The sequence below is a fragment of the Larus michahellis genome, chromosome 5, assembly GCF_964199755.1.
Source record: "Larus michahellis chromosome 5, bLarMic1.1, whole genome shotgun sequence".
Classification (NCBI taxonomy): domain Eukaryota; kingdom Metazoa; phylum Chordata; class Aves; order Charadriiformes; family Laridae; genus Larus; species Larus michahellis.
This window is the reverse complement of record NC_133900.1, coordinates 36,634,694-36,661,799: the sequence shown is the minus strand read 5'-3', so window position 1 is coordinate 36,661,799 and position 27,106 is coordinate 36,634,694. Positions and strand designations below refer to the sequence as shown.

The window sequence follows — 27,106 nt, the reverse complement described above, 5'->3', positions numbered from 1 at the left end:
GTCTTATGCTAACATTTGCCTTCTGGCTAATTTAAAGTCAAGAGAGGATATACAGATAACTTATCTCCAGTTTTCTTATTTGAATGTTTGTTATACTTCTAATTTCATACCAGCACTGGGAGTAGCAGTTATGGACCTATAAAACAGGTGTCTTCAACTGGTACAAGAGCAGTCAAAATGGGAGACAGGGTTTTGAAGTGTGTATGACTTCAAATTTACTTATTGCAAAATTTATCTGCCATCTTCCTCTCTTGTTTCCTGAAAGCGTGGGAGCAATTGAAAATAAAAATAGACTTGGGCTGTAGGACACAGGAAACTGAAAGAAATCTTGTGTCTTGCCTTAGGATACCTCAGTGCTTGGATTCTGTGTTTTTTCCAGATATATAAAAGCTATTTCCACATATATAAAAGCCATTTTGCCCAATGAGTTTTCAGTACAGGGGGAAAAAGTGTGTGGATTTTTAAAGGTCTAGGTCCCTGTGTTGGGTATTCTTATGTTTATAAAAACTGTTGGAAAAAAAATAAACTGGAACCAAGTGTGGACATGGTAGTAGCTTATAAAATTTCGCACCAAGGGTACGGCTGTGGCTGCTGTTCCACAAAATACATTCTTGAGCTCTGAACTGCGCACAAGGAAAGAAAAGGGAAAAGTGTTATTCACAAAAAAAGCAAATGGTGCTTTTATGTGTTAGAAGGAATTTTGCTCGTTTGCAAAAACAAATTCCTTCAGTATCAACAATCCCACCCTTAGCTAGTGCCTTCTATTGTATGGGCGTTTGGCTTTGCTAGTATTTTCAATAAAGCCCTATTAATCCAGTTACATTATCCCTGATAACAGCTAAACCCTGAAGTATTTATGTGCAGGTGTTTCTTTGTTTGCTTTTATTTTAAATGTAAAACAATATTTTAATGGCTTTTTTAGGCTCTTATGTTCTCCTTGTGTACAGGATTGCTCACACATAGTGACCTCTGGGAGCTATGCAGATAAAAACAAGTCACAAATGTACTAGAGAGAGAAATAATATTGTAATTAAATTGGGACAATATTGAAGGTGGCAATGCTTAAATGCTGAGGATAATATAGTGCTGGAATCCAAATGATGTAGAATTTTAAAGATTGGGGTGGGAGCTACAGGCTATGATGTTACCTGTTGGGCTGAAGGACCGTTCCTTACAAGTTCATCAGCTACATTAGGACTTCAGTTGACTCACTGGCAATTACAAATATTTATTTTCGTGTGGTTTTGTGGGTATTTTTAGTATCCTGGGGTAAACTTAATTTCTATGTAAGTCTGGAGCCAGCTAGTCTATGGAGACTATGTCTATCATGTGGTCCTTGCCTCCTGCCATATGGTAGTGCTCACGTGAGGGATGGGGAATGTTCGCAGTTTATGATTCACGTGTCAGTCCTGTGTGTTCTGCTTTATTATATGATTCCTGATTCAAAGCATTAAAGAAAACATATCATCTTCCTTAAACTATTGGCACAGCCTAAAAATCACACTGCTGTGGAGGAGAGAGGTAGAGAGCAGGCGAATATTGATGTTCTGCTCTTTGATGTAAGGTTGGGGCTTTCAGCGATGTGTCATGTCATCTCCTCATTTAAACCTAGATAGCTAACACAGTTTTGTTCTTTGCATGGAAGATAGTGTTTGGTGTTTCTAGGAGGTGCATCTTTAAGGAGAACATCTTTAGGAAAGCTTTGTTTAAAAAGTGTTGAGAGGTGGTAGCAGGTTGGTTATTTATAAAGAGAGTGTTTGTACTGGCCTACACATTGCAGTTCTCTGTCGAATAAGCATATATTAGCTTTTGGAATGTACATGTAATTATGATAATGGTAAGATTCACAAATAATTTCAAGTCCTAAATTTTGCCTCAAAGGCAATGAGAAATGTAGAAGGCTCTGACTTTTCATGCTTGCAGTCAATGAAAAAGTAGATCCACGGCTCCATCTACTGGAGCACAAAGCCACCAGCAGGAGCTGCTCTTTATTGAATGTCCCGCACTGTGGCACACTCGTGTGAGTAACCGTTTGGCAGAAGCTGAAATAAAAAACATTGGGTTTTATTTTTCAGCTGGTGAATTGATGGGGTAGATTTCTGTGAAGACATTGGTGTAACATTTTGAAAAATTTACCTGTTTTAACACTTCTGGCGCTTTTTCCGCTGTTACATTCACTGTCTGAAAGTTGAGCAATTTGTTTCTTTTGACAAGATACAGTAATATATAAGATACGGAGCTTGTTGTATAATTCTTACCCTGTTCATTTATGTATTTTATACTCGTACAACTGCTGTAGGCAAGATAAAGGCTTAATATTGTGTAGTGGCTTGGTTCCTCCAAAGTTCTCCTGTGTGGAAAGAATAAGACCCAAGTATAAAAAAACTTGGCCTCTTTATTTTCTCTGGCAATTAAATACATGACTTTAAATTTTTGAGATTAGTTTGTATTTTGCAACATCTTGGTGCAGATGAATGTGAAAGGAAACTATTTCTATTGTATTAACTTTATAAATTGCTAATAAGAGGGAAAATGTTTTGTTCATACTTTGCCTGTTTCTCATTTGCATTGGTTTCAGCACAGGACCTCAGAAACTGTGAGCTGTAGCCAAGCTCTTGAGGGAGATCAGGTTCTGAAATAATTGACTGTTACTCTGGCTGCAATTAAATGTTTTCAAAATAGTTTACTTATTTTCCTTTGGTGTATCAAACTTTGTCTTGCATAATACCAGATACAAAAACATGCATCAAAAATCCATTCCATAAAAGCGAAATTTGAATGGTTGTCTGCTGCAGCACTGAGTAAACACTTCAGTTTCAGCAGTAACTGGATTTTAGAATTAAAAAATATTAAAACATAATGGTTTGTGTATTTGAGTAAGATTCAGACTTCCATACAGAATACTGTGTAGACTATTTAACTGTTCACATTATGTGATAATGATGCAAAATATATTTTGTCCTAAGCAAGGAGCCTGATCTAATTGAAAGACTGTCAGTTTTCCTTGATCCTTCTTGTTTACCTGAGTTCTTGCTAGTTTTCTAAAGACCCAGTAATTTCTTTTAAGATACATGGAGCTTTGTATTAGGTCGTAGATTGACTGTGTAGGATCAGAATTGCTGTCCAGTATAAATTTGAAACAGTTGTCTAGAATGGCATAATACCGTTGCAGAGGTGTCTTTCTCTGCTGTTTTCTTTTTTGTCTGTTGCAGCTTTTAAGAATGATGCCAGTAGGATGAAGAAGTTAGATACAGAAAATCAGTGGTTTTGCAGAGAACATGTAGCTGGAAGTGAATTTCACTCTGTAAGCGTTACTGCTATAAAGTGATAAGCGCAAGTAATTACGTTAAATGTGGAGACTGAAAGGAACACCACCTATTTTGTTCGTAATTGGACATACATGGCGGTTTATAACTCCCCTGCAATAAGTGAAAAAATTAATGAAAGATATTATTTCCTTAATATCTGAGGGTATTATTGTCTTGAAATACATATTATTTTTTCCTGTGTTGCAAGTAGAAAGGTCACTTCAACTCAGTGCTAAACCTCGGCACTTTTACACTGCAAAATGTATATAGATATAAAATAAACAGTATATGCAAATAATAGCCAAACTATTAATAAAAGTCACAACAGTCAAAGTATTCAAACTCTATATGCACAGGAGCATTCATATATGTGTATATATGTGGATTTTTGCGTGGATGTGTGTGTTTTGAGAAATGTCCTCTGGTAGCTATTGTAGACCCAGAAAGAACAGAATATTATAATTACTTCATATTTTATGGGTGAGGATTTCTGCTGCTTAGACAATAAGAGAAATGTTGACCGTTTATTTGTGCTCTTCCTTCAAGAGGCAAGGAAGGAAGAATGAATGAATAAATGCCACTTTGTTATCTGTGGTTAGAGGCAATGTATTTTATTAAAAATGGTTACCACCTGGAAAGCTAAGTCTGTGTGTATTCACAGGCCAGTTATTAGGAACAATCTCTATTATTACTTAGACGCAGCCTTTATATTGCCAGTGGAAGTTACAATATGTGCTTTTTGCTCAGTTTTCTGCTTCCTTCTGCTCTCAACTCAGAGACTTTCATAATTACAAAGCAGGATGGTTTGTTCTCCAGTGAACTGACAACTAAGATGTGGGCAGGAGAGTGAGTGATGGGAGCAAATGTTTTGTCTGAGCATAAAATGCATATACGGATTTAATGTATTTTAAAAATATTTTGCTCATCTACTGCTGTTATAAAACTGCATTCTAAAGTCTTTTTTCAGCAGTTACAATGTCTCCTTAAAATACAAGGAAGAACCCTCACAGTCTGTAAATAGTATTGTGTTGTGTGTATGTTCATATCCATACGTATTGGAATGCCTGCAAGTACATGTTCACAAAAACAAAAAACCCCACAAAACCAAACCCCACCACAATAGGTCTGGAAGTGGTTAAAGAAAAGAAAGGTTTGTACGGGGAGGGTGGATGTATGCAGCTTTCCAAAGCACATTTGGAGTAGGCTGCATGGTGGGCAGACAAACAAGCTGGTATAATGTAAGCCCCTACGTGAGTTCACGGGGCCTCAGCTTCTCTGTGCTGTTGCCTCTGCTTTTGCTCTTACAGTGGTGTAAATGCAAACTACCTTACGTGTCAGTGAAATGGAACAACTGGCTCTGCATCAGTTTGTTTGGTGGATGTAAAGTGATTCTGGTAACATGTGTGTTTGCGCCTGTACTGTGAGTTTTGTTGCAATTATAATGAATTCCAATTCGGGTTTCAATTGCAGGACCTGGGTATTGTCTAGGTCAGGTTTTAGCTTGTCATCAGAGATCACCAGTGACTTTTAGGAATTAGTGACCATTCCCAAGCTGTTTCTCTCATCTTAAACTACAAAATTGCTTATTGATTCCTGGTGCTTGTGAATATTGTGGCTGCTTGGCAATGCATGTTCAGGCTGGAGCTGTACTAGCTTTTTGAGAAAAAATGTTAACAATGCGGAAATTACAGTCCAATGTCTAGTCTGAAATAGTCTCTGAGCTTACTCATTACCCTTTCTTTCACGGTAATATAACATACAGGTATTTTTATTACTTCTTAAATATTCTGTTCTCATTTTTATTTTTTATATATGTGTGTGTATATACACTGTATAAGCATATATATTGTTCATAGTTATTTGTTGTAGCCACATAACACATATTAAAATTGCTCATTAGATGAATTAACTTGGTTTTGCACTTGACATAAAAACATTGTTTAGATAAATGACCTGATTTTTATTCCTATGTGCTGAACACTTGCAGCTCACAAAGTTGCATCAGGCATTATACCTACAGCCTCTCTTGTTCTCGTGATTATATATCACGTGTTTTTATTGCTCCCTTCGTGGTCCTGTCTCTCACAGCAGTAGCTCATTATAATGAGAACAAAAAGGAGATAGAACTGCTATATATTTCATAGAGATTAATTTTCTTCTAGTACATCTGCTGTGCTGATCAAAATAAGTTTTTATTGCTTAAATATTTATAAAAAATTACAAGTGTCTGTGTATGGAGCACTTTTCACTAATTTCAAAAACCAGCAAAAATAGCTAATTGTAAGCAAGTAGGCTACAAGAGGATTTCAGAGAAGCATTCAAAGGAAACATTGAAGTTCAAATCTAGAAACATGATCCCATATTTTGACAGTAAATTCCTAGAACTTACAGTGCCTTAGGAAGAATTTTTGGTGGTGCTTATTTTAGTTTGAGTGCAATGCCAGCATTTTCTCTGCTGTAAGGTGATACGTAGAGCCTTTAGCAGAAGCACATAAAGGAATTAAAAATCCAAGGGAAAGTTCAGTGAAGATTGGAAAACTTAAATCCTCTTCTTTCTTGCAGAAATCTGAGAATTTAGGAACACAAAATAATGTTTTATTCTACTCAGATCATGAAAAATTAAGCATCTTCTAAGAGAGCTTACGGTTTATAAGAAGACTTGTCCCAGGAATTTACAAAAAGGGACATTTGGGTGATATATTTGTATATCTTTTGGCAAGTAGATTTTATACTGTTACCCAGTGTGATCTGCATTGTGCAATATATCATATATAATACCGTATCTCTCATATATATGAATGTTTTTACCCACATCTTCGGTCAGCTGCTGTGTTTGCAGCACTGTCTATTGAACATCCCTTTGAAATTCTAAAAATCTTCAGTAATGCATGCACAACAACTTGCAGCTGTACATAAAATTGCTGTTCGTAACTCGTGTTTAGGATGACTTAAAGCCTATTGAAGTGGACTTTGAGGCTGAATCATTTATGTGGGTTTTTTTGTTTGTTTTTCTTCCCAGATTAGTTTGTTGGTTGCGAAGAGCCACGGACACTTTGTGCCCTGATGGGGGACTCAGGATCCAGACGATCGACTCTAGTATCTCGGTTGCCAATATTCAGGAGAAGTATTAGCCGGAGACACGACTCCCTCCCTTCCTCACCTTCTTCTGCTAATGCTGTTGGTGTCCACACCTCCTCCCCATCCAGCACTAACTCCAGCTCAGGGAGCACAGGCAAGCGCCGGAGTATTTTCCGCACTCCTTCCATTAGCTTCCATAACAAGAAAGGGAGTGAGCAGAAGCCTGACCCAGCTAGTCAAAATGTTAACATCTCCAATGGTGCCCAGTCCTCTCTCAGCACTCTGCAAAAACTGAGCTTAGAGGAACACATTAAAAGCAGAGGAAGGCATTCCGTTGGCTTTGGCAGCTCACGCAGCAAGAAGATAACAAGGTCTTTGACAGATGACTTTGAAAGAGGAAAGGAGCCCTCAGCTAATAAGAATGTCTTTATAAATTGCATAAGCTCTGGGAAGAATGAGGGTGATGATTCGGGCTTTGCAGAGGAGCAGAGCCGATACTCTGTCAAACAATCCACGCGAAAACTTCTCCCTAAATCTTTCTCGTCGCACTACAAATTTTCCAAACCAGTTCCGGAGAGTCAGTCGGTTTCCTCTGTGCAGCAGTCCAGGTGCTTGCTGGAGTTTAAATCGTATGTGGAAAGTGAACCTGTGATCGCCAAGTCCTCTCCTCCATGTTCGGCCGAAACGACAGAGTGCATGGGGAGCTCCTTGCAGTCCCCGCTGCTGTCGGCTGACCTCACAGCTGCCCAGACCCCCTCTGACTTTGTCACCCTGACAGAGGATTCTGTTTCAGAGGTTGATGCTCTGCCCAGCAATGGGACTGGGGCGCTGCTCACAGAGGATTTTGGCCACAATGTCTCTACCTCTCAGGTCTTCTTTAATCCTGCTGCTGCTCCTGCGAGGGAAATGGATATTGTGGAAAGTACTGGCCATTCTGCTGGTGTATCTCCTTTGAGTCATGCGAGCTCGTGTAGTGTTGAATCCAATACCTTATTCAAAACCTCAGCTGCTAATCAAACAAAAGTATTGTTGCAAGCCAATGAACTACATATTAATGATGCCAGGCACATAGAAGAAATTAACTCAGCAAATGCACATTTAGAAACTTTTGCGTTACAGCATAGAGAAGAACCAGTGATACTCTCTCCAAAGGCACAGGGGTTGAGTGGGGACAGAGATGGAAGCACGCCGTCCAAGCACACAAGAGAGACAATGTCTGTAATGGAGTCTAGGATTGTTCCATGTTCTGAACCTCAGTCCTTTAGAACACAACAGGGTTATGAAACAAACCGTTCTAAAGGTATGTCTCCTGGTCTCTTCATTGTTGGGTTTGATGGGGTTTTTTTGGCCTCAGTTCTTCTGTAAGAATTGTTTGGTCATAAAGTGTTTTTTTGTAGAGTTGCCAGTGCTAGCTAGGAAGTTCAATAGTTACAAATTGTGCACTTCTCCCAAAACTGTGTTGGAATTAAACGAAAAGTCTGTGATGTTTTGAGTTCACACTTTACAGTTTGCTAACACCCATCGGTGCTGTTCATAGCTATGCTTTCCTGTGGTAGAAAAGGAATTAAGAAAGAGAGTATTGATTCTTGCCTCTTGTTGAAGCTGGGATTTTTGAGGCATTACTGTTTTGGACTTGAGCTAAAGAATTGCATTGTTTGAGATGGAAACATTGCCAGAGAAATAAACCTTCTTTTAGTCTGGTTGTGAAAAACAACACAGTTTATCTTATATTGATCTGGGTTTTGAAATTTCCTGACTCTTGCTTGCTCTATTCAACTGATGTTATAGAGTAGCGTGGAGTGGATATTTCTGTGGCAGACTATGAGAGAAGCTTTTTCTGTTTCCCTCTGAAATAACATTGTTCAAGTTCTTATGTAATCTGTGAAACAGAGAGAGTTAATTACCATATGAATTTCACGCTGGATCTTTAGCTTATGAAAAGGAATTTGGAAATATTAACAAGATTAAGTGAAAAGACTGTGCCGAGAAATCCTAGTCTATAGAGATGCAGATGAATAAAGGCACCAGGCCCTTGAGTGAAGGACACATGTCAGAAGACATTTATCTCTGACAGTTTATTTTCTCAAACCAACCTAAAGACTGGTGCTTTCTTGCATAATTCTGAGACTCTATCTCATAGGCCAAAATTTGTGAGAGTTAACAAGACTGCATTTGTAGTGTTTGTATTAGAAGATGAATGAGTGTAAACTCATATGAATTCATACCCATCTTCTTGTTCGGACATTTATCTAGGCAAGTAGATTATAAGGAATCAAAAGCAATCTTACTTTTTGAATTATTTGTTACTGGAAGACTTGGTTGGATATCTTATACATAAATGGCAAGATAAAGTCAAATTAATCCACTAAATTAGCTTTCACCTTGAAGGGACCTGTTTCCCTCAGAACCATAGTCAGTTGGGAGAATAAGTATTTCCATTTATGTGTGTTTCTGGTCCCGCGCGCTCGGTTGGTCTTCCTTGCAATACTGGCTCATCTGTGAATGAGCTCATCCTTTTGAATCTGAGTTACTAGAGCGTACTGCAGAGCAGCAAGTGAGCAGGTCGGAGTGATGTTTAGAAATACACAACGCACTTGAAACTCATGCGTTGGCAGTTGTATATTTAATCTGTATTTCTGGAAGGCAGCTAACTGCAGTTGAAACAATGGTAGAGGGATTTCCATAAATGGGATTCATGTTCACAAAAACACTGGAGCTAATACCGCACTATATAAAAGTCAGTGATGAATTCTTAGGGTTTTATAGTCCTGTTCAAAATGCAATACTTTTTTTTTCTTATGTGGAGAAGGATGTATTTAAAATTAGAAACTAGCCAAGCATACAAAGGGACTATTGAAAAAAAATATAAAATCCTGTCATATGAAATGAAACAAATACTGAATGCCACGTAAGCTTTTTCTATAAGATATGGTTATAAGCAGCTATATCTGTTACAAACAGACTGATTTTGAGTATTTGGTTTTGCTAAAACAGTATTTAAAACCAGATGTGAATGTGAAATATTTCTGTGCATTTTCTTTGGTAATGGATGTTTTGTCTTCCATAGCTGGCCTCATAGCAGATACCATTATAGATAGTATTGGGAACATGACATTAATGTATGAGCAGGCTTGGTGTGCCATATATTTCTTTGTATACCTTTATATATTTTTATGTGATATGGATTTTTTTTAAAAGCCTTAGAGAAAATGTCTGTTCTCTCAAAAGGCAAAAGAAGATAAGATTTTACATTTATAATGTTGTTATGCTTTTCTATTTCCCCATCTCTATATTTGCCTTAACATCTCAAAATGTAATTTTCCTCCTCTTTTTCTGATGTGTTATTGTTTAACATGAGGTGGGGACAGGGATTCAGTTTGATGGCTGAATTTGAAGTGCGCAGAAGCAGAGCTGAGCTAGGAAGGCCAAAGAGAAATCAAAACCAATGTCTATGGAGTGGTAACAAAGCTGTGATCTGGCCCTACAAAACTTGGACTTGCCTCAGAACGCGGGATAGGGCAGGTTGGGTTTTGGCACCAGTGGACCAGAGATAGTGTCTCTGGTGGATTTTACTGAACAGTGGTTTGGAAGTGTCTTGAGAACAAGGGGAGAAAGGAAAGGATGGAGTAACAAGCCCTCTGGATTCTGTTAGGAGCTGTGGACTCTAGTGTGCTGAGTGTCCTAGTCACTGGGAGCTGAACAGAGAACTGGTGGCCCAGGTGATGCTTTTATCTAGATACGCAGGATCTGCTTTCTACAGAACATCTGTGCAATTGCGATTCAATGCAAATATTTCAAGCAAAGCAGTGTTCTCCTTAAGAAAACATTTGTAGAGAATAATTCTCTGTAATGATTTTTGATTGCTTTTCTATTCATAGTTGATCTTGCCAATAGCTTCAGTCCATACCGAGAAGGCAGATTTGTTGAGAAACGTCTGAGATCCTCTTCAGAAGGTACTGCTGGAGGCAGTCGGCTGATCATAAAACCAAAGGATGGAAATACAGAAGAGCTTAACAGCCTACGGAAGCAGAGAGCAAGTTCATCCTCTTCAAAAATGAACAGCATGGTGAGTTTATTCCCATATGCAAAAGTTTTTATTTTTCTGTGATTAGCATAACTGTTCTCTTACAAGAGAACTTTACAAGTTGCTGCTGGTAAGAAAGGAGAAAAAAACCAAACCAAATCAAAAACCAACCTAAATGCCGTTTCATGTTTCCAAACTGTGATCCAGGCTCAGCTGCAGGTATTAGAAGTATTTTTTTCAGGGCATGCCATTGTGAAAAGCTTTGTATATTTTCTGTGAAGATACTCTCCTTGTAATGCTTTGCTGATTTGCTTGGGAGAAAAATGGAGAGGGGAACAGTAGCAAAATTCAGTGTTACTATTTACGAGGTTAAATTCAGCAGGCTACTCTGTGGCAATGTTTTATTGTTACTGTGTTAGTTATTTCCTGGACTCACTTCTGGCATAAGTGAGATGAGGTTCAGACCAGAAGTTGGATACAGAGGAAGTTGTCTGTAAGGTGGCTCACGTGAAAGGTCTGAGCGGTCCCTTTCGAAATGGGTGATGAGTTTGAATGCTTTCACTCTGAGCACAAGGTAAGGAGGAGAGGAAACGATCTCTGCTGAGAACACCTGAGGGTCCAGAGGACTGGAAAGGCTAAGGCAGATCATATAACTGCAGGAGAGTACTTTTGAAACCTCTCCTAGTGAAAGAATAGTAGAAGGAACTGACTGACAAGTTTGTGCTTTCCTTTAGCCAGTGAGAATAAATATTTTAGGCTGAGTGTAATTTATACTTACAAATGTGTTCTCCAGTGAGAATAATAAAGATGCTAAGATTAAACACCTACAGCATCTGCTTTTTACCTTATAGAAATCACTGAAACAAGTTTTATGGCCATTATTAGTTTGAGGTACTTTATTCAACTTGCTAGCTGAAAAAAGGAGGATTCATTTTGTACCTATATCTGAGAACAGTTTTCCATAGAAAACAAAATGCCCCATGTTTCTTACTGCTGCCTAGAGTTGCTAAACAGATGTATAAATAAAGGGGCTTTTCCTTTTCAGGTTTACATAATAGATGTTATGTTACAATGTTGAAGGACCAGACACATGTCTGAGAGACTCAGATGTGAACACAACTGTCTTATGTAAGAGAATTTTTGCTGTTTTTCAGAGGTGTGAAACTGATGTTAGATTTCCAGTGATGTACACTTTTGGTGTAGTTTCACAGGCTAATACAAAAACTCAACAACTCATACCATTAGTTAGACAACTTTTATGACTGTGTGCTGCTTTGGCTGCCACTAAATGTAATGTTTTCTCTCTCACCCGGGAAGCCGATGAAGGCTAAAATTGTCTTCCTCTGTGAGACTCCCCGTACTAGTTCCTGGTTGGTAATTTAAATATAGATCCCAAGAGAAGGATCTGATTTAGCGCAAATTCCATTTACGGAAGCTGTGGCGGGAAATTGGGGTTTGGGAGTTTCTCAAGAGGATGTGAAATTGAAATCTGTCTTTTGTCGTGGTAAATCTCCCCCCTGTGTCTGAATAGACCAAAGGTTTGCTTCCTTTGTGGCTGGTCTCACAAATGCTGCTGTGGATGGCAGGAGAAAATTAATCAGTACTGAGCACATTCTTACTATGTACGGCCAATGCACAACAGGTTTTCCAGTGTACTGGTGTCCTCAAGCAATGGTCACTACAAACACTCAACTAAAACGGAGTTGCTTGGTGCCTTTTACAGAAATGCTTGCCCGTACACTTGTTTTGTGTAACCTGGGCAGATAGGATTACTTACACTTCAGTGACAAGATTATTCTCTTCTTAGCACTAGAGATAGTGCAGATTTATCAATATTCACTGATTAATTTTATACTACCTGAAAGTGCAGGAGGCAAATTAATTTTAGGAAGGAGAAGATATTATACATCTGCCTTTCTTGTTTCTAAATTGTTGCCAACTTGTCAGATGAAACAGTACAGTAATGCAAAATTTATTTCAACAAAAAACCCCTTGATTTTTTTAAATTTTTTTTTCTCGTTGAATTATTACACCCAGAAATACAGCATAAAGATGTGGAACTGCTAAACAGTAGGAGAGACCTTTGTGCTGTTTAAAGCATATAGTTATAGCATGTTTCTCTGTTTTTGCAGGAAGTCCGCATCCAAGTATCAGCAACTAGCATCTTATTTTTCGAAGCCAGAAAGAACTTGATGACTTCTAAAGATGCTGTTTCATGTAGGCATACAGAGCATTTATGCAGATGTAGTTCCTGCCCTAAAAAGCTGGTTAACCCTGGCTCAAGCCTGTAAACCTGATTTGGGTTGTTAGACCCAAGCTATTCGACAGGTCTCGAATTTAAATACTAGGCTACACTGGTGACATAGCACTTCATTCTGTTTAGCCCTGTATCAATGATGGAACTGGGAAGGTGACAGCATGGTAACAACAGGAAATAAGCAAAGTGTGCATGGGGAATAGGTGGTGATTTGAGTCACTTTGATGTTTTGTGTATGAAACCCACGAGTTTGTTTTTTTTCTTCCACTTCCCTTAGCAAGATTGGCCGCAAATTCACAAGTGTTTGCTCATGCTTATTTGTATTAGTCACAGAGCAAGAACTTTACCGTCAAGATTACTGGGCATGCTCATGAGTGAAGGTAAAATTATTCCTGCTTTTCTCCCAATGCATATGGATATCATCTTCATATGTTAAGAAAAATGCTAGATGAAAGCTTTTTTTAGTAAAATGTGAGGTTTAAGAAGTAGTAAAACAAACACCCCCACCCCAAACAACCAGAAGGCAAAAGAATAAGCAGAGTTCGCTGGAAGAAAAGGAATTAAAAATTTAAGGAACTGAATGTTCGTCATAATACATATCTGAACAGTAAAAATGCCTCTTCAAAATACTTGTCACAAGCAATTAATATTTAATACCACAGTAGCAGATTGTTACCAGTGAATGATACTAAAGAAGAATAAATACTAGGGTAAAGAATTGGAGCTGCTAAACAAAGTATTGTTAAAAACCTTAACCTAACTTTCTTGGGTGCCTAGAAAAACATTTGTCACTCTTCTGTGGCTATCTGTATTCGTTTTGTTCACTTTTGGAAGAAAATGAACCACAGGTATTTAAGGGATGGCAAGTTGCTGGGGGATTGCCGAGGCCTCCCTGACGAGGGCAGCGTTGCTCTTCTGTTCTTCTCTGCGGCATTGAGTGAGGGGTAGTAGCTGCGGATGCTGGTTTTCTGGCATCATCCAGCCGTCGTGTTAGATTGAAGAAGCTTTGTAGTGTGGAAGATACCCTTTCCTTGCAGATGGTCACCACATCCCCCGAGAGTGGCATTAACTGACTTGTGAGATGCCGAAAATAATTTATAATCTGGACAGGAGCAATGCTACTCATAAATGAGATGTAGGGAAAGAAAAAAGTCGTTCAAAATAACTCTGCAAATGTGCCAATTTCATAGCAATGTAAATACTGAAAAGAAACAGACGCTTGAGATTGACTGCTTAGATCGCTAATTATGTGTTTTCTATCAGTATAGTTTCAAAGCTGTCATTCTTGCAGTGACCGATTTCTGCCACAAGATGCCATCATCTCACTAAAACTGGTTTTCGACTTCAGTAGTACATAGTTACACAAAATGCGAAAACTGCAATTCAGAACATTTTAGGAACGGTTTAATGCTGTTTAGCCTGTGTAGTGTACTAGACCCTTTCCAAATGAATATTGTTGAGACTGATGCAATTTAAAGAGATTCATATTGCTATAGAAATCCTGGTCATTCAAACGTACCAACTATGAAGTCATCGATTACAACTTTAAATATCTAGATGTAACATACAGACTAGTTAACTATGTCTCAGAAGATTGATAGAGGCAATGGCTGACCTCTCTGTTCTCCAGCTAGGTGGTTCTTTTTTTCCAATGTGTAAGAGAGGCAAAAATAAAGACAGAAAAATGCAAACCAGTGTGGTAAAAGATTTGAAATGGCAGGAAATACGCAGCCCTGCATGACCAATGAAAAAGAATGTAAACCTGGGTAGTTGAAATGTAGGAGAGAATTAGAATAACCACACTGGAAAAAAAATAGGATCGGACCCCCAGATCACTGTAAGTAGGTTCTTTAAGAGGAGTGGGAGACAGAACAGCAGGAAAAAAGAGTTGACTTGTTACAGTACTTAGAATTAACAGTAATTGAGGAGTGTGGCTAATGTGGAAAGATGACTATTCTAAATACCACTTTTGCCAGTACTAAAAAGGAAATGTAAAAAAAGGAAAAAAAAAAAAAAATTGCTGATTTTTTTTTTTAAAAGCTGCTGATAGAGATTTTGGAATGCTAACAAATTATAGTCAGTTGTTAAAACCAGATAGTCATGAGCATATGAATAAAAGTAACTGTATATTACTGCAAGTTTAAGAAAAGTTCAGAGGATTGTTGGAGCCCCTCGACCACAGTGCCCACCTTCAAGATGTGAGCTGCACTGTGCCGTATGCACACATGCGATTTTACTTTGTCTAGAAATATGACTGCATCCATGCAGTAGAACAAGACTGCCCACTTACCTTTGACTGTCACAGACCTGTCTCTCTGCAATTATTTACAAAGAAAATTATTGTTTGGCTTTGTGACTGCTCCATTGTCCACACCTCGCTATCGGCGTATGTGCTATATGACTAAAAGAAACCTAATTTTTCAACTTTTTCCTGCCTCAGTGGGTGAACATTACCACTGTCCTTTCTCTTCTGCAGTCCCATGTTTCTTTGGGTACTCTCTTGAGCACAGGTTTTTCTTCAGTTTCTTGTAACTGAATCTTCTCTAAATATTGCCTGGTTTTCATATCTTAAATTCAGCTACAAGTTTTTATCCTTGCAGGTGAAAATTTTTATGCTTGCCCTCAGTGCTGCATCGTCCTCTCATTTTGCCTAGAGCAAGGCAGCCTTGCCTACTTGTGTCAGTCCAATTAGAGCTGCACAACTTATTTTTCTGGATTGTTGCTTTGACTGTGCCATTTCTTTCTCTGTGTCTTTCCCATGGTTCCACTATATTAGATAAAACCGTTTGTTGCCAGTTAAAGGACTTTCATGGCCTAAGGTCATCCCAGCTTTTTTCCCCTCAGCTTTAACAGTGATACAAGTCTTCATTGCCCACTTGTCAAACTGTCAAATAGTTGCATTCATGTGTTCTCCCACACTGCCTATCATGCACTAGAGTAACTGCAGTTACCACAAGAGTTTCTTCATTTCCTTTCTCAGTTTCCATTTTATTTTTTTGCCTTGCCTGTAAGTAACAACACAATCCTGAACTAAGACAATTTTTCAAGATGCACGCTGGTGCTGTGTTACTGAGGTTTTTTACTTATCCATCCAATGCTGGCACTTGGGCAAAACCCCCTTTTCCTCATGCTTGTACTGTGCATACTATGTGGGGATGCTCTGAGTACCTTACATCTCAGTAAGTATATTTGCAACATAAATTAAGAACAGTATATGCAAAAACCAGTGTTGGAATACAGGGTAATATTTTGTGGGCTACTGCAGCGTTCTATTTGATAATGGGAGGAGTTGAATATGTCAGTTAAACGTAAAATTTGTAAAATTAATAATTGACTAATTTAACGTAGACAGGGCTGGCTGAAACTTTGGGAAGACAAAAAAGGTCAGTGATTGACATGCAAATAATGAGATGCTAGCAACAGATATATAAACTGCAAGTGTTTGAGATTCCTAGCGTATCTCTGGAGGGAGCAGAAAGGCAAAACATAGGTCACTTTAATGGAAATGTGTTATGGCTCCTTGTTGGAATGCCTGTTTGTGATAATTATCTAATTAGCAGCTGGTGCCTAAATTCTAGTTAGGTGTCCTGGATCTTCTGTGTGAGTAACTGTACCTAGGTTTTGTTACCTAGGTGATTTGTGGTGACTTAGCAATTAATAGTCAGGTTGCTAGTGTCCTTCAGAAATGGTATGTGCAATGATGGAGTGATTATTCAAACCACTGTATTCCAATCTGTCCTTGTATTTGATATCGTACGTTATGAAGCGGTATCCAGATCCGCAACTCATGAAAGCGTGATCGGTGCTTCTCACAGATTACTTTATTTTCAATGTCTCCTGAGTAGTCTTATTACCAAGCACCAGTTCTAACCCAATTGTCACATCATGAGAGAAACAACAGGATCCTGTGCCTCCATGGACTTCGCTGAATGTATGTAAATAAGGGCTTAAATGTTTTTTGTTTCCTTTTTCTCTATGCTGAACAGTATGATATTTTCCTGGTGTTGATGAAGCACTGAGAATGGGTAAAACTAGGTTGGCTGCTAGTCTAGAGGGGATTGAAGTGATTTTCATATTTGCTCCTGGTTGCTTTCACATTATTTTCTCCCACACTTTTCTCCTTGAGTATGGACTTGACCTTCAGCTTCGCACCTTCTGACAGTCTATGCGGAGACCATTTGGAAGCTGAGATTTTTATGCAATCTGTGGCTAACACATTAGGTGGAAGATGCTATTGAAAATGCATAAGTTGAATGGTTTATGAGTTACCGTGGGTGACCAGTAGACTTAAAAGTGGAATTGAAGGTTGTGACCCATAAACGTGACCTGTAGAGGCTTGAGAAAACCCTTATGGGATACACTCTCTATCTCCAAACTGGTTTTTAATGATTCATGTCTTAACAGCAGATAAGCTTCTCTCTTGATGGCCTGCACTGGAAACGCAGTGAATGAAAGGTTATGGGAAGGGCTTGAGTGCTCAGTGTTTCAGTTCAGGTTAAAAAAAAAACAAACCCAAACAAAACAACCTCTTTCAGATATACGAAAAGTGTTATAAAAATATGAACCACGTGATCGCACACTCCTTTAATGTCCTCTGCACAACCTTCTTTAGAACTAACAAGGTTATATTTCCTCTGAATAACTGCAACCTGTTGTTAACTTGCTTGTACATGTATTATCTCTGGTATCTGTGATGTTCACAGAAGTTTTTTCATAGCTAAAATAGATGTAACGTTTTGTTTTGTGTCTGAATTATGGGATTTCTGCTTAATTCAAATTCATCTCTGCTATGCTGGGCTTCTCAAGGGAGAATATTTAGGAACATCAATTCTTATTGAACTGTTCAAGCAAACCCTGTAAGGCAGTGGTTCACCCTTCATGTGAAGTGGACTTGACAGCATTCATTTATAACTAGCTTTGTACTAACGTAACAAAATTTCCCCTTTTCCAATGAGTTTGGCGTTTTGCTCCTTTGTGGAAAGAAACTATGGAAGCCACTTAAAGGAAGAACTGTCAGGAGTACTTTGATAGTATAAGGCCGAACAGTGCTATCTAAATAGGAATAAACTGCTGATTGTAGGCAAGTAGTAATTTGGGCCTTGTATTCTTTTTTTAGCATGGAGAAAGTGCCTTTCACATACTATTAGCATTTAAAAAAAATGGAAACGTCAAATTGGGATTTAAGCATTTTGTCTGTGATTTTTAGGTCAAGTCAACTAGAAGCTTTACAGCTAAACACCCTGTGGGAAATTAATGTCTGTAGTGTAATATACATTTCTTAACATATTAAGAGCTTGTAAAAATCAGATGGCAGTTGTTAGACACTTCGAATTAATTCTCGAGATTAAGTAACTAACAGAAATTACTCTAGATGTGACTTAATGCTTATGCTATAATGTTCTATGCACTTCTTTAAGGACATAATCATTCTAGCCCAAGAAAGTGCCAGTGTAATTATTCCAATTTAATAGAGTTATGTTAATACAGGTAGAAAGTAGAGGGAATTATTAGAAATTTTAAATCCCAGTGTAATCATGGTAGTGGATGCATGTGTTGTTACATAGTGAAAATAAGACAGAATTAGTTCTTTTGGTTCTGTCATGGGTTAACCCCAGCGGGCAGCTCAGCACAACACAGCCATTCGCATACTCTCTCCAGCAAGATGGAGGGGAGACTCAGAAGGGTAAAAGTGCGAAAACTTGTGGGTTGAGGTAAAGACAGTTTAATAGGTAAAGCAAAAGCCAAGCAAGCAAAGCACAATAAGCTATTTTCTTCTGAAATTCTAATACAGGAGTACTTGCTGTAAGTATTGTCAGAACTAATTTACAGGGAGATTGACTTCTGAAACTACAGATAGGTGTCCTCTGTAATGTGTTATGTCTATTTTTTTGATTTCATATTTTTCTGGAATACTTAGCTGTTTATTGACTCAAAAATGTAAGTGTAAACCACACCCAATTAATGGATTTTTCTAACAAAACACACTTCTATGCTAGTCTCACTACAGTCCCCAAACATTCTTGCCACTTAATATTAAGAGCAAGCTTTTTCCAAAGCTACTGATCTTTTGAGTTGATATTTTCAAGGATTTATTTTCCCACATGAAGGGAAAGATTTCTTTCTACACAGAAATATCTGGTAATGTGTTAAAATACGCAATGATGACCAATATTGTTTAAACAGATTACTGTATTTGTCAAGCAAAAGCAGCTTTGTTCTTTGTCTATTTTATTTTGACTTTAGCATTTTACTTTCCTGCTCATTATCATGTTTTCCACAAGCACAACATGTTCTGAGTACTGGCAAGTACTGTAGCAAAATTGTTATGCAGTGTTATTGGAAAAAAAAAAAAAAACCCCAAACATTCTGTGGTCTTCAGTCTGTTTGTGTATACGGGCTACTAAAACCTGTATGTCACCACTGACATGCCATGCCCAAAGAAACAACTTGTTTGTGGTGAAGACCTTTACCTTCTGCTCAGTGGCCTTCATGCTGTGGAGATGAGAGAGGGACTAGGGATTTACCAAGGATTAAACAATCCTCTAACAAATCTAATGAATATTCCCTACTGGCTCTCACAATACATTAATCGGTAGTAGGAGAGGAACAGAATCACTGAGGCTGGAAGGCACCTCTGGAGATTGTCTGGTCCAACACCTCTGCTTGAAAACAGGGTCAGTTAGGATTTACCCAGGAGTTATTCAAAACCATTGGGTTTTGAATATCTCTGAGGGTGGAGACTCCAGAACCTCTCTCAGCAACCTGTCCAGGTGCTTGTCTAGCCTTATGGTTTAAAAAACCTAAAGCATTTTCTTGGGTTTCTCATATTTCAATTTGCTCTTTCTTATCTACTCACTGGGCACCACTAAGAGGAGTTTGGCTCTGTCTTCATTACTCTCCATGACCACCCTCATGTGTCAGATGCTCTAAACACTTTGACACTGGGAAGAGATGAGAGTCCAAGGTTGAAATGCAAGGGCAGAGAGCTGCAGGGAATACTGAACAGAGCTCCTTTGACAGCTCCCATTGCACTCCCGATTCATTTGTTGTGCTAGTGGGCTCTGCCCAGTCATGCTCTGCCTGCAGAGACGTGCTGGGGTGGGAAGAAACTGTAAACTCACAGGAATTGGGATGATCCCTGTGTGTACACTCACCCTCTTATATTTCCCCATCCTACTGTATGGATCAGGTGTGCCAGAGAAAGGAGGTGGTTGATGGGGAGTTCCTATGACATGCTACAATGGTGAATGGGAAGGTAGAAGTGTAAGGGGGAAGGAGGCAACTAGGACCCTAACAGATGTTTCTGAAGGAATCAGAAGAGGTAGTACAATCGGAGGTACAACTCTGTGCTTGCATACTGGGATCCCTTTCTCATTGTAGAAGGGACACAGGTCAGGGGAACTTGAGAGTTATCATTGGTGGAGATAGGTTATAGGGTTGTGTGACCTAGGGTGGCTCATCTAATGTCTATATTTCAATTACTACACTTGAATTTTATTTAAAAGAGGGGTCTCTATGCAATTAGTAACGTACTTACAGATTATGCATAAGTGGAAAAATCTTTCGATTCAGTATTGGTAACAAAGTAGTTCATAAGGGAAAAAAAAGTAAATTATTTTAATTCTTTTTGTGCACTGGAAGATTACTGTCATGTCTTTCATCTTGGGAGATGCCCTTAGCACTGGCAGTTTTTTTGCATCTGTGGTGTATCTGCTTAGGTTAGCATATGCAAATAATGCATACAACAGGAAACAGAAATCACTAGGTGACTTCTCTAAGGGAGACGCCTAACGGAGAGCTAATTCATTGAAGTTGAAATTTATGACTTGTGAATACAAATTAAACCATCTTGGGTCTTTCAAGGTGTAGGTCAGATGATTCACAGGTAGTTTTACACTCACTTGGTTTTTATGAAAATAAAAATTGAAAATTGCCCTAGTCTTGTTCATAGAGCGACTAGCTCCTGTCATTTCTTGCGCACACTGTTTCCTGCTGTGTAGGTCCCTCTAACAGTGTGACCAAGGACTGTCTTTGTGGTAAGAGTTCTGCAATGCTTTACTGTAAGCTGCCTATCTGTATTCTTTTGCTTATGTGAGAATAAACTCAGCATAAATATGGTATTTTCTCCCCCAGGCTATAGCAATTCAGGGTAGGGTGCTTCTTCCAGGCCTTTGATCCCTTTGATTGATAAAAAGAAGGTAATGGGATGAGAAATGGAAATGCTGTTGGGTCACTTGTTTGGTCACTATATTTGCAGTCCTTCTTGTCTCGCCAGTGTGTTGCTGGAGGCAATGTTAGGTGAACCCTGGGTTAAGGACGTGGCGGTGGCTGGAAAACTAGCTGCCGAGCCCAAAAGCTTGCCATTTAGAACAAGAGTGTTTTCTGATTTAGAGTCAAGTGCATGCTAGGCCATTAAAGACTTAAGATTACATTTTGCATGCTATATTACTGATTGATATATGGAAATTAGGCTTGGGAACGCCTATCTAGGTTAATTAACGTTTTAATGGAGAAATAGGCTAATATATATCATTCAGGAAAGGAATGAGATTGTAAAACACATTTTGTTGCCTCAGAGTAATTTTCTGTATGCATAGCATTCATTCAGTAAAACTAATAAAATTCATTGAAATAATATAAGCCTAGTGAATAGCTTAATATCTTTCTTTTTAAATTTTCATAACTCACTGAGTAGATGTTTTCATTAAAAAAAACACAGACAACCACCCAAAAAACACAAACCTTTCTGAAATCAGTACACTTCAAATTCAGGACAGGAATGTTTATTTTTTTTCTGTTTGAATTCTTAATAAAGAAACAAACACCTTTCATTTTTGTGCTTTGAGAAGCTTTCTTGATTTTGAAGAATATTGGTGTCAGATAATTGTCTACGATTTATAGTTACATAAATATTCTGGATAGTTGTTGTGATTTGAAGCTGATTTGCAGTCAGAGGAACATTGGTATTTGAGAAATAGTAGTTAGTAATAGCTGCAGCAGTTCATTGCATTACACTTACTTAAAATGCAGTGTTTGATGCCAAAGAAAACCTGGGTAGGGGAGTTAAAATGTTTGGTAACAGCCTGCTTCAAGATCTTGAATGTTTGCAACAGGATGGGGAGTTTTAGTCAATCCAAGGCTAATGGAAGATTGTTCACCAAAGTCTATTTCTGTTGGTCAGATATATCGTGGGCGAAAAGAAGGGCTTCGGTTTTTTCTTACTCAACTGCTTTTTATTCATATGCATGTTTTAAGTTCCTCCCACATACCCACCCTGTTATGTCTGATCCTGTAAAACAGGCAGTGCTGTAGCAAAACTCACGTTGTCTCCAAAAAACGACTCCTACAAGATTCTTTACTGGATAACTTTTTAGAGTGTATCAAAGGAAATGAGGTTACTTTTGACTGCTCCAAAAATCACAAGTTTGCGTTTGCATAAGAAGTCTCTTGTCATCTTTTTTTTGGCATGTTTTAGTCGATAAAAGGAAAACCCTCCAGTTTCAACTTAGTCAAAACTGAAATGGTAAGTTTTTAAGTGTTTGGAATATATTTTGAAGAAATTATCCCAAAATTAGCACCGTGAAACTTGTGCTGTGCAAAGTAAAATGAGTAAATACTGAGAGGGAACACTTAGTTAAATGAAATTATCTTTATAAATCTGCAGACTTGGCAGACTGTTACCCTGGCAGACTTTTGTCTTTATAAATTAGCCAAATTTTGGAATCTGGCTCCTTACTGGAGTGGGAGTGGGGAAAGCGGGGACCTGATCCAGGCAGGAGTGAGGAGGATAACGAAAGGTTAGGATTTACTGAAGGATAGGCTTTGTTCCCATTAGAAAATGGGGAGGATTATGAAACGTTGATGATGAGAGGAAGGGTGGAAGGTAAGAAAAATGAGATTAAGTATGGAGTGGAGTTCACTGTAGATAATGTGGAAAAGGAAGCAATGAAGTATTTGTAAAGAAAGAAGTTTAGAGGAAATTTGGGGCTAATGGAGCTCTGAAAGTTAAGAGGATGGAAGGTGGGTCAGTGGAAGGAGCTGGAAAGAGGGGAGAGGCTTTCTATATTTTTGTAAATCAGGCAGGAATTGGGGGAGAAGCTGAGAACTAAACAGGTCAAGAGCTGACAGAACTGGTTGCCAAGAAAAATTTGTAACCTTTCTGTTACCTAAAATATTGAAATCCAGGTGTTAGTCTTATTTTTGATGAATATCCCTTTTAAGGGACGTTGTTCAGAGGAAAATAAGGCAGCCTGTAAAGTATGCATTGTTGACAACAACCTGTCGGGCATTTCAGCTGATAGAGGGAAGTAATGCAATTTTCCTGCTGTAAGTGTGGTAGTCTGCGTGATAGTATAAGTCTTTTTGTATTTTCATTAGTCACACTTTAACGGAGTTTTCCCTCCAGATGAGAATAAGTAGTTGTCATTTTTGTTTTTATTTTTCAAGGACAGATGTGACATGGAAAGCAATTTGATCTTGTTATCAAAGCTATACCTTTTCTTTTGAAACACTACCTTCTCTGAGCCTGTAAGAGGGGAAAGAAAAAAAGGAAAAGGAATATTTTTGCATCTTGATTCATAGAGATTTATGCCTGTAACTTCCATTCATGTTAACTCTGATCAAAGTTAAATCACAAGGTATCTCCAGCACTGACATCTTCCTTAATTTGTTAATTCAAATCTTTATACAAGGTACATTTTCTTCTTTCTGATGTGACAATTATGTGCTCTTTATGCAATAGACCACAATATTTCTTTTTCTATATCTCTTTCTCCTTTCTCCTGGTATTCACTAGGTGCAACTGTTTCCACAGCTGTTGTTTAGACATCACTGTTGTGTTCCTTATTTTGCAGACATATAACGTGGGAAATATTTCTTTTCTTTGCTCTGTGATTAAGGCTTATGTGATGAATTGTTTCCTTAAATGATTTGGTATTCTTCAGGGCAATATCTAAAAATATAAATGTGACACATAAAACGAATTTATGAACAGTTTCAGAACAAGACTGAGGCTGTATTAAGTGGATTTAGACAAAGATGGGGGGGGAAAAAATCAGTCAGTAGAGACCACAAGCTGTTTTACGGACAGAATTGTACCTAGGAGAGCATATTATACCTGCAGATAGAAAAGTAAGCTTCTGAGATGAATTCTGTTTGTCTAACATGTTGGTATTTCTAAGGGAATTATGAAAAGTTGTGGTGTCACCTGTTTATTCATACAGTACTTCTGTTTTAACCCAATGCTTCAGGGCTTCTACTGGTCAGAAAATTCTGGGCTCAAAAATAACCAAGCAAGAGCTGGATCAATTGACCTTGGTTTGGTTCCCTGTATTCACAGCCCACACTGCAGGGAGCGATGTGGGCATAGGGGAATTGCTAGTTGAGGGTGGCAAGCAGAGAAAACATCTTTTTTTTTTTGGCATTGCTGTTAATTTAAAGTGTATGTCAAACTACAGCCTCGTGCTGGAGATAAGAGACTGCAACTGATGCTGTCGTATGAGGTGCGTTTCATAGTGATGCAAAGATTTTCTGAGATGCCTAGTTAATACGCCTTGTTCACACCTACGCTATTAAACTCATTACAAGAGAATAGAGAGTCGGGACAAATTTTTTTCCCCTGTGTCATACAAAAGGTAACTTTGGGGAAATTTTGCTTTCCCCGTAGCTTGGGATGTTGTTCTTTGTATTCCCCGTTCCTATGTCAGAGGAAGTGTGCGCAATCGTTGAAGATTATGAAGGAAGAAACATTAATAAAGGAAGTCATGACTGAGTTTCATATGTTACTTGCTCCCAGGCAGGTGTTAAGGTTGTGTGTTTTATGTAACACAATGTCTACTTAATGTAAATTAGTTCTCAATGAACTACAAAGTAACGTGTAGGTTAACTTGTTTTTACACTGAATCGCTTCCATAGTTTCCTACTGGAATAAGAGGTTAAAAAGCAGCAGATAATTTTCTATGATTTGATCACAGTGGGAAAATTTTTGTGTCTCTTAAAAAAACAAGAATCATCATTAATGGTTAAGAACTACATCTATTTCAGAGACTAGCTGTCAAGCTACTGTTCAGGTTTCTAAGAGAAGGGAAGCAGAGGTAAGGTTAATTCCTCAAAACAGTACAGTTTAGTAACAAGGTATGATCAGAACTGCTACATTTGCATGAAATAGAGTGTTCCTGAGTTCTTGTGAATGTGTACATTCATAAATATGCATATATTTTTATTTATCTTAGTATTTTTAAAGTAAGAAAACAATGGAAACACAAAATGCCCTTCTTTCTTTTCTGTGCCCAGATGCAAAATCAGGAGTAGAATAACCCACTGAGAAGTGAGTAGCAACCTACAAAGCTTCTTCAGAATAGACAGATTTAGGATGGGAGTTTGTGCATGTCAAATTCTTCATGGCCTGTATTAGGCACTGATAAGATGAGACATTGAATCTCAGCATGTTGGTGTCTTTGTGAGGTTTTTATTTCAAAGAGGTACAGATACATGAATAAAAATCTTGAACTTAAGTGAAAGGCATAGTCAGCCATTCAGCCATGGTTCATGAATCACAGCAGTTCTTGTTCTAATAACTTGAGTTGGGAAACTGGATGCCAAACTATTCTGAACTTGATGCTTGAAGTGGACTCGGCTGTGTACTGGAAGGACGTACAGGTGGAAGAGAATAGAACTGAAGCAGGGATGCTATGCTTACTAACACAAGAAAGGAAGGCACTATTAATGCATGGCTTTGCTCTCGGATAGCATTCACCCTTCTATACAGTCTGCATAACAAAGGCAATTGTGTCATTATTAAATAGTATGAAGTGATACACTGATTTCTTGAGGCATATTTATTTGCCGCACTGTAGGAGGTCTGTAAGGTCTATTAACTAGAGAAGTTCAAAGATATTTGTTGTTCAATATTTATTTTTAAAAAATTCCATGCAGCAGGGTGTCTGATAAAAGGTTTTTAGGATCCTCTGTTCTCCCTGTAATGCACACTTCAGTTTGTTTAATCAAGCTCTCCTTTTTGGAGCTAACACATGAGGCTGCCAAAACGAAATTGTTCATGAGCCTGGTGGTTGTTGTTGTGTGGAAAGAAAAGCCAGTGATCCTATGGGTAAGTAAAAACTTTTTCATGATCGGATGCTTTAATCATTATTGCATGTTTTAATAGTTGGTGAACAAACTCATCTCTTGTTGTTCTGTTTCTGTGTTGTGATGGCAAACAGTATTTGTTTAGCAAAGATACAACAAATGCTACCGATTCTGTCGATGGCTTTTGTTCAAGCTTAGAATTGTTTGGCAAATAACAAAGGAAATTTCCGTTTTTATTCACTCTACATATTTCAAAGGTAGAAAATGCAGCTTCAGGCAACACTTTTGTACATATGTACTGCACGTTATTTTCATATTCAAGGTGAGCAGAAAGGATTAGCAGATTCTAATGTGAATTAGGATTTCACTTCAGACCCGAGTTCCATTTTGAGGCACTGTTGCTACGTACAGGGTTTGCACATTAGTGTTACAAAATCCACACGCTAATAGGTGTTTGTAGGGAATGGTCAAACTTTGAAGTTCAAATAATATGTAATGTAAGGAAGAATGAAATCCTAAAAGTTTTGACTTTTATAGGTAGCTTCACAATAATGATGAACTTGAATAGGACTATGTATCTAACAATATTCATGAATATAAATTAAAAAGATATACATCTATGAACAGAAGAAAAAATTACCTGTGTTATTGCCTGCGATCCCTTCTATTTTAGCATTTTTTGTCTTAGACAAACTGTTGGAAATGATTTTTACTAACAGTATATCTGACCAAAACAAGACTATTTTGTTCTTTCCTGTACTTGTGTTTACTAAGGTAAGAGGTGGTGCTGTGTCCAAGCAGAAAGCAAGTGTGGTGGGTTGACCTTGGCTGGACACCAGGTGCCCACCAAGCTGCTCTATCACTCCCATCTTCAGGAGGAGAGAGGGAAACAGGGGAGGGGGGGGAGAAAACAAGGTAGTAAAAAAAACCACGTGGGTCAAGATAAAAGGCAGTTTAATAAAGCAACAGCAAAGTCCATGTGTGGAAACAAAGGAAAACAAAAGATTTATTCTCTACTTCCCATCATCAGGCGACGTCTAGCCACATCCTGGGGAAGTAGCACTTCAGTATGTGTAGTGGTTGCTCCGGAAGACAAATATAAAAATTCTGAATGCTTTCCCTTCCTCCACCTTTCTCCTAGCTATTATTGCTGAGCTTGTGTCATATAGTATGGAATATCCCTTTGGTCAGTTTGGGTCAGCTGTCCTGGCTATGTCCCCTCCCAAGATCTTGCCCACCCCCAGCCTCCTGGTGAGGGTGGAATGTTGGAGAGACAGCCTTCAGCAGTAGCCGAACCGCTGGTGTGTTCTTAGCACCTTCCTAGCTACCAATACAAAGCACAGCACTATGAGGGGC

At 38.4% G+C, this 27,106-nt stretch overlaps 1 protein-coding gene across 9 annotated transcripts in view; it reads left to right on the top strand.

The window, feature by feature from the left end:
• Positions 1-27,106, top strand: part of CCSER1 (coiled-coil serine rich protein 1) — a 724,562-nt gene that overhangs the window by 90,476 nt on the left and 606,980 nt on the right. For all 9 annotated transcript variants that reach the window (XM_074589579.1, XM_074589576.1, XM_074589574.1 and 6 more), the window contains 2 exons: positions 6,328-7,686; positions 10,265-10,452. In XM_074589579.1, coding sequence (XP_074445680.1) covers positions 6,372-7,686; positions 10,265-10,452 — 1,503 coding nt within the window. In that variant the 5' untranslated portion in view covers positions 6,328-6,371. The remainder of the gene's footprint in view (positions 1-6,327; positions 7,687-10,264; positions 10,453-27,106) is intronic.